Raw genomic sequence first — 8,461 nt, forward strand, 5'->3', positions numbered from 1 at the left:
ATTGTCGCGTACAAGCTGGGAATCGGAATGACGCCACCTGACAAAATGACAGACTTTATGACCTAAAGCGCAAGCGTTAAATCCTTCGGCTGCCGAACGTTATTGTGATCCATAAGTCAGTTCCATATTACATAGCACCCCCTATATTACATAGGGGTTTTGAATGGCCAAATGGTTAGCATGTGCGCGCTGTATCATAGGGCCTGTCATTGAGTCAACTGGCGTGGTTTCGAATCCCCGGTTGTACGTGACAAGGATTATGGTCGCCTGTCCAACCTCGTGGGTTTTCTCCGGGCCCTCCGGTTTCCTCCCACTGCTAAAGACCCCTACGCGCAAGCGAATTATTGAAATAAAATTAAACCATATTATGTTAGTTCTGAAGTGACCTAGTTTGTGTCGAGTGGACGTGAAACCCCATTCCTCTCTCTCTCTCTCTCTCTCTCTCTCCTGAATGGCCGCCATATCCAAAAAAATTAGTATATTGTTTTGTAATGCGGTTCTACTCCGTTTCACATCTGGCATACACACAAAGACTAAATAAACCTTTTCAATTTTATTAAATGGGAGCAGAATAAATACTTCTCAAAATTTATCGAAGAATACTTAGTGTTTTCGACTAAAATCGTCGATTTAGGACAAATAGCAATGCGGTTCTTTTCCGTTTCACATCTGACATACACTCAAAGATTAGATAAACCTGTTCAGTTCTATTAAATCGAAGCAGAATAAATACTTCTCAAAACTTATCGAAGAATACTTAGTGTTTTCGATTAAAATCGTCGATTTAGGACAACTAGTTTAGTGTCTGTTCTGAAGCGGGGCTACCCGTAGACAGGCAGCCTAAGTTGAGTATGATGGAAAAGTATCTAGCCGTCCAAATAGGCTCATCCGTGTATTTTTTGGCGTGACAGTGTAATTGGACGAAGAGAAAGCACACACACCGCTGCCCAGACAATCATAATTAACTGTGTGGCGTATGTAAGTATTCAGTAGCCTGGTTGGTGCAGAAGTGTAGGCCGTTAAACGTCAATCAAAACTGTTCTCTGTTATCACCAAGAACAGAGTAGAACTAGTTTTATTATACTTAGTGGTCTGAAACCTGACCAGCCATTGATTACTTACCTTTATAATTTGTGCAGTATGCCATTGAATCCTGCTATATATAGAAGAATCAATAGTGTAATTTGGATTATTGTACTAACTAAAATATGTACTTAATACTTAGAAATTGAAAAAATTTACTACAATTAGATTTAACTAAAACCTCATTTTTATTCAGACGATTTTATTTCTCTGTATTTTAACAAATAATCCCCTTAATCTATTTATAGGTTATATATATGCAGATGACATATATAACGCGGATAGCTGTCGCTAAAAATTTAAAATAAAACTGGTCTCTGGGACGAATAACAAGTAAGGTTTACTTGTCAAAGATCTCAGAGATTCGGTTAAACTTTAATAAATAAAATAGAAGACCCGATAGCTGCCCTAATAAAAATCTCTCATTTCAACGTTCACATCAAATGATTGTGACATATTGGGTTCAGATAATTTAAGATTCGTCATGGATTTAAAATTGAAAAGTTAGTTAAATATAATTCACATGCATTTGAAACGATTAAAATTTCTTATACTATCTTGTCTAGCATACCACCATATATACAACAACGTATATCACGCGCTGTATTCTTTTGACTCGTTGAAGACATTTCTTTCTCGATTATCTCACAATACTCACTACATGTACTTTCTTTAATTCTTACAAATGTCACTGACTCGATCATGTCATAGCGATAGTATTTACAAATTCAACTTTCAGCGCTGCAGCTTTGTGATTACCAGCTTATAGCGCGTGATATGCCTTGTATATGTTGTAGTAAGAAATTTTAATCCCTTCAAGCGCCTGTGAAATAACTTGATGTTTAAAATTTTATTTAAAATTATGATGTTGTTGTAGCATTTATGCGTCATTTACAATATACTATTCAAAAAAAGTAGGGGATATTTGATTTTGGGGGCATAATACTAAAATATGCAAATGACTACGAAAAAAGTCACTATAGAACCTAACAGAAGAAACATTTCCAGTTACATGTGACGCCCAAACGCACCAATAGCTACCGCATGGAATGCAGGTGATGCTTGGGATCATCATGGGGGTCCAACCCAAGATTTGCACGACTCTGACTTTGAATGTTACAGTCATTGTGGCATTGAATTCCAGGGTGGAAACATCAGTTTAATTGTTTTAGTGACCAGAAAACAAATTTTGATATGCGTCGGCTTACCCAAAATGAAAGGTTACTTGCCCTTGGCATGCTACAGATCGGCACAACACAGGCGGTTGTGGCGCGGACGATGAATGTTTCTCAGTCTGTCATAAGCAGGCTATGGTCCAGATACCGTGATACACAATCTGTACAGGACAGACCACGCTCAGGTCGACCAAGGGCGACAACTCAAGCCCAGGATCGATTTATCCGTACCTTGGCCTTGAGAAATCGTGTCATCACAGCAAATCAGATCAGCGCTCGTCTTCAAACAGACACTGGTGTGAGAGTGAGTGGCCAGACGATTCGGAATCGACTGCATAGGGGTCACCTTCGCGCCCGACGTCCTCGCGTGATCCCTTGTTTGAGAGATCATCACATTCAGGCAAGACGTCGTTGGTGTAAGGATCGTCAACACTGGGATAATCGACGCTGGAGCAATGTGATGTTTTCAGATGAGTCAAGGTTCACTGTTGATTTTTTGGACAGACGTAGGAGTGTGTGGCGTTGTCGAAACGAGCGCTTCCAAGACGTTAACGTCATCAGACATGATCGATTTGGGGGTGGTTCTGTTATGGTGTGGGGAGGCATCACTGTTGCTGGAAGAACGGCTTTACATGTTGTTGCAGGGCGTGTTACAGGCCAGTACTACCGGGACAACATCTTGGCAGTCCATGTTGTGCCGTTCGCACGACGTCATGGCCTCCGTTTCATCTTCCAGGATGACAACGCAAGATGTCACAGGGCCAGGATCGTTACAGGTTACCTCCAACAACAACATCACCACATTACCTTGGCCAGCACTGAGTCCCGACCTCTCCCCCATCGAGCATGTCTGGGACATGCTTGGACAGAGGTTACGTCAACGTCAACAACGTCCTGCCAATGTCCAAGAACTTGCTGCTGCGTTGCAACAGGAATGGGACAATCTGGACCAAAATGACCTTAGACGTCTCATTAGGAGTATGCCACGTCGGATCAATGCTTGTTTGGCAAACAGAGGAGGATTTACCCGTTACTGACTTGGTTGTGATGCTGTGGTAACTTTGCTGTTTGACCCCGGGTATCATTTTACCCTTATAATGGTCAGTCTGTGCCTTACTTAATCTAACGATCATTTGGAATAAATCGATGAATGTGAACTTCATTTCATTTTGTCATTTGTTTCTTCGTCAGTTTCATTAGGTGACTTTAATAACACTTAAAAATCAAATATCCCCTACTTTTTTTTAATAGTATATTTTTAAAGCTTTTAAAACTGGAGATGTTCCACGGCATCTAGTCTTTTGTTTTGTATTAGGGGATATACTGAAGTCTGTCTATCTATCCGTTGACGCTCACAATAAAGAGTAAGCAGAAACCACGCTGTCCTGGGAGACTTTCGATCCTCACGTGACATTTCCGATGATGACGTAGTATGATGTATTCAATTCATTCTTCATTAAGACAGCGAGAGCGGTAGTCAGTTGTACGGGTGGACATGAGATATGCACACTATGTCCCTCTTTTTAGTCGATTTTTCTCACCCACGGTCTTTCAGTTGTTTTGATCCTCTTGCATTCAGAATTATCGCATTATTGCTCCCCAATACTTAATACTTCTGGAAGCTGGAGGAATTGACATGCTGAGGATTGGTGTACTTCACAGCCCATGCACTGTATGCCACGTGGTCGTCTTCATTGGCCAGGTTGGTGTAGTACCATGGGACGCGGACATTTGGATTTTATCTTAGTTAAAATTTCGTGAAACAGGCCCGAGTTTCATATTAAGCTCCGATACATAGGATACAAGCATAGATTAAAATAAAGTCATTTTCTCTATCCCGCTCCCATACAGACTCGGCGAGTCTGCTGGTGGAAATTGCTACATCTTCTCCCTTTAAGAACAACATGGTTGTCTAACAATCGCGCATATCTCGGAGTGTTTTTGTATTTTCGCTACCCATATTTTAATTGGTTAAATTTGACGTAATTTTAATCGTGTGGTTGGTCATGCCTCGTGCCTTGCATACCAGCAGGGACTCATTACCAAATTTGGTCAACAGACACATTCCATTCTTGACCATCAAGATGGCATATGACAAATGTGTTTATTAAAGGACAATATTGGTTCCAGTCATTATCATATATGTGATAGAACTGTTTAAACACGTTCCAAATATTATTGTATCACAGAGATCATTGCTACGATAGATGAATAACGTATCTTTAAAAGAAATGAAATTAAATGTATCTTTAAGCGAAGTAATTATCATTGTTGTCTTATGCTATTGTGTATTATTTTTGTAGATCGGGTATTAAGTGATGAAAGGTGAAACGGTTCGGCTTCACTGCCGTATGAAGTAGATGTAATTACACGAAAAACAAAAATAAAAATGTTGTATTATTTTTTCTCGAGAGCTAAAGGGTTTTATTTGCCGATGAGTTTAAATGCCAAAGGAGTGGGTTTCATATTGGCCGTTTTAAAGTGCTTTGTTAAGATTACATGAAATTTAAAGAGTTTCTTATCTAGTTCAAACTCTCAGATATCAGAAGTTTGAATAGAATTGTCCATACTTCACCGATATTCCGATATAATTTTATTTCAATAATTCGCTGGTGCGTTGGGGTCTTTAGTCATTGTTGAAACTTAAGGCCACACAGAAACGCTACGAGGTTAGACTGGCGACCCTACTCCTTGGCTCATCACTAATGGATGTGTTTAGCAATGTGTTTAAAAACAGTTATAAAACATTAACCATACCACTAGACTCAATGACAAACATTATGATGCAAAGCGCATGCAAATTACTGCGGTCCTCAAATAAATCGAATCTAAGACTCCAAATCGATGAGAGAGAGAGAGAGAGAGATAACGTCCATTCGACATAGATTAGGTCATTTCGGGACTAACATATTGTTAAATTTTATTTCAATAATTCGCTTGTGCGTAGGGGTCTTTAGCAGTGGGAGGAAGCCGGAGAACCCAGACAAAACCCACGAGATTGGACAGGCGACCCTACTCCTTGTAACATACAACCGGGGAATCGAAACCACGCCAGTTGACTCAATGACAGACCTTATGATACAGCGCGCACACGCTAATCATTCGGCCATCCAACACACCTCGATGATGGTGAAAACATTGTTGAATTCTTTCACAATGATGCATTTGTACATTTCAAAACTGGATGATCAATCAAAATTCTAACATTTAAAATTGCTGAATAAATTAAAATATTAAATACATATTCGTGATCAATATTATTTTAATATATTTTTTTATATAAACATTTATCAATTGGATGCTAGGATTGGGAATTGAATTAATATTAAGGCATTAAATCTTTTAATTCATCAACAGAAATATTTCCCCCGGAAACAATTATAGCAACTTTCTTATCCGTGACATCCGGGATCTTGTTGCTAAGGAGAGCGGCCATTGCAGCACAACCGGAAGGTTCAACTACTAGTCCAGCATGAAACATTTTTTTCATAGTATCCAGAATTTCAGCATCTGTAACTAATATCACTTTATCAAGGAATTTCCTGCAATAGTCAAAGGTCATTTTTCCGGCGTATGGGGGTGATAACCCAGAAGCGACAGATTTCACGGTAGGAATCGACACCGCTTTGTTGCTCTTAAAACTTTCGTACATGGTGGGAGAACCTTCAGGCTCCACGGTATAGATTCTACACGCCATGCCGAGCTTTGCACGAACGGCGGCGGAAATACCCGATGACAGTCCACCTCCACCGCAACAAATGACCAAAATATCCAAATCCGGAACTTTATCTAAAATCTCCATGCCGATGCTTCCATAACCGGCAATTAGGTCGCGATCATCAAAGGAATGACAAAAGTGAAATCCCTGTTCCCGGACATATTTATCAACTGCTGGTTGTAATTCAGATACGGGCACTTGCTCCACCGTAATTCCATACCCTTTAATGATTTCTACTTTACTTTGCTGCGCAGAATCGGGCATGATGCACAAACCGGTAAGCCCTTCCTGGTGAAGAAAATAAGCAAAGGCCCGTCCGTAGTTCCCTGCTGACATTGTTATCAACTTTGTCTCCCGATTTCGCTGTATTATTTTACTAATTTGATTCACAACACCACGAATTTTAAAAGACCCAGTGTTCTGCATGCTCTCCAATTTAAGATAAAGATCGACGCCACTGGCTGCTACGTCATCAAATAGATACTGCATGTGGCTGAGTAATGGAGTCTCTCCGACCAGCCCACTCTTCATTATTTCTGTTTTAGCCGATGCCATTTCCTCTAAGGTGAGGTATGCTGCTTGTGCTTCCATCTTATTCTTCTGCAAAATTAGAACAACATTTAAGGGCCTCAACGCGTCAAACGATAGGTGGCTATACCTCTGGCAGTATTTATCAGAAATCGCTGAAAATCAATAGGCTTCTTCGTCTCATGAACATAAATTTACAGTCAATCGAATAGTAACTTTAGCCTCTAGAGGGTTCACAGCCAATTGTTGACGCCGGACTCACGGACGGATCGGCGGACATGGAGATACGGCACAGTTACCCAACTGAAACAGAAAAGTGTGTTCTAAACGTCAGTGGGGGGGGGGGGTGATCGAATGGTTAGCGTATGCGCGCTGTATCACAAGGTCTGTCATTGGGTCATTGGTTTCGATTCCTCAGTTGTAGTGACAAGGAGAAGGGTCGCTTGTCCAACCTCGTGGGTTTTACCCGGGTCCTCCGGTTTCCTCCCACTGCTAAAGACCCCTACGCGCAAGCGAATTATTGAAATAAAACTGAACCATATGTTAGTCCCGAAATGACCTAGTTTGTGTTGAGTGGACCATAAACTCCATTTGTGTCCAGTGGACGTTAAACTCTAAACACCAACACTCAAGTCAAACATCAAAGCAATGAAATGTATTAGATAGTTTATTTAAGAAAGAACTTCCAAGTATTACATGTGGGTACCAGGGCAAGTGATATCAGTTGTTCCGAACCCGATGCACTAGCCTATTCACCACAAAATCTATGTAATAAAATTCAATTCCCGTACTAGGCATAGTAGTAGAGAACAGCGAGGTAAGGGCTGATTGCTGTAGAGGTAAATGTAAGGGCAGGTGTGGAGTTGGGGGGGGGGGCTAGATCTATTTGTTAAGGCCAACTCAAGGTCGCTGAGATGTAAATAAAGTTAGGGCACGTGATTGCTGGCAAGATTGTAAGTTAGGGTTAGGGTATGCATTGGGGCTAGGTCAAGGGTTAATGGAGAGATGAACATGTGTTCATTTCTAGGCGCTGTTCTATGACAGGTACGAAGACATACTAACACACTGTGTTTTTATAAAATTATCATAACATATAGTTCTGACTTGTTTTGCTACCCGTACAACCCAATCTTGACACCGTTTTATTTAGGATCTAATTAGCACAGTAACCTACATAGCATAGGGCCTATACACAAGTAACACTGTAATATACATCCAATACAAAACCTGAGAATAATCAATTTATGTTCACAGAGATCGGTAGAAACATACCTTTTTGAGGATACAAGCATCGAAATATTATAGCAATACCCTCAATATATACCACAACTATACCTACATGTAAATGATATATGATCAGATAACAGTAATACATGTGTGTCCTATATAAGCAAATCTTATATACGCTATACTATACAGTACACATGTGTGTATGTACACAACACAACCTACTTGTTCACTGTGTGGTACAGTCGCTGTGCTGATCAGGTGACAGTCATGTGATCGTAAATATCAGGAGTCAGACCAGGGCCTTTATTCACGAAAACAGAAACTAAGTTACAACCGAAATTTTAAGAAATACTGCAACTTCATTGGATATATGCAAATTGATTTTACTGGTCAGCCAATCGAATTGCAGTATTTCTTAAAATTTCGATTGTATCTTAGTTTAAGTTTTCGTGAATAAGGGCCCAGTACTTTGAATCAATTTTAAATCTATGACAGTTGTTGACCTATAACATTTTATTGAACATTCCGCGATAATCCTAATGGTTATGGCTGATAACAATATTAAAGGGATTATTGTTTCGATGTTTTTCTACGCCTAGTTAAAGCATCCATAGGAGGTTGTGACGGTGTGGCGCAGTTTCCCCTTGTCAGTGGTGCAGGGTGGTGGGGCTGACAAGGATGACAACGGACGAAAATCCGAGGTCCCGTTTTCTCATATGAGTGCATG

At 40.3% G+C, this 8,461-nt stretch overlaps 1 protein-coding gene across 3 annotated transcripts; it reads right to left on the bottom strand.

Moving 5' to 3' along the window:
- Positions 1-5,560: 5,560 nt before the first annotated feature.
- Positions 5,561-8,057, bottom strand: LOC126821112 (uncharacterized). 3 transcript variants are annotated; one of them, XM_050549458.2, is made up of 2 exons: positions 7,957-8,057; positions 5,561-6,576 (listed from the first exon to the last, which is right to left on the bottom strand). In XM_050549458.2, exon 2 carries the CDS (start codon positions 6,565-6,567, stop codon positions 5,584-5,586), a length of 984 nt encoding a protein of 327 aa, XP_050405415.1. In that variant the 5' UTR covers positions 6,568-6,576; positions 7,957-8,057; the 3' UTR covers positions 5,561-5,583. The 3 variants fall into 3 exon arrangements, with proteins under 3 accessions (XP_050405415.1, XP_050405398.1, XP_050405407.1); XM_050549441.1 differs by having other exon boundaries at positions 7,844-7,957; XM_050549450.2 differs by lacking the exon at positions 7,957-8,057 and adding an exon at positions 7,777-7,936.
- Between the last annotated feature and the right edge of the window lie 404 nt (positions 8,058-8,461).

This window comes from Patella vulgata, chromosome 1 (genome assembly GCF_932274485.2).
Source record: "Patella vulgata chromosome 1, xgPatVulg1.2, whole genome shotgun sequence".
Lineage (NCBI taxonomy): Eukaryota > Metazoa > Mollusca > Gastropoda > Patellidae > Patella > Patella vulgata.

What these genes read in the sequence shown, in the direction of transcription:
- LOC126821112 (XM_050549441.1), bottom strand. Translation starts at nt 7,879, where the DNA reads ATGTATTACTGTTATCTGATCATATATCATTTACAT. An exon ending in TGATCATATATCATTTACAT is followed by an intron (nt 6,577 to 7,843) that starts GTAGGTATAGTT and finishes CTAATTTTGCAG; the next exon opens with AAGAATAAGATGGAAGCACA.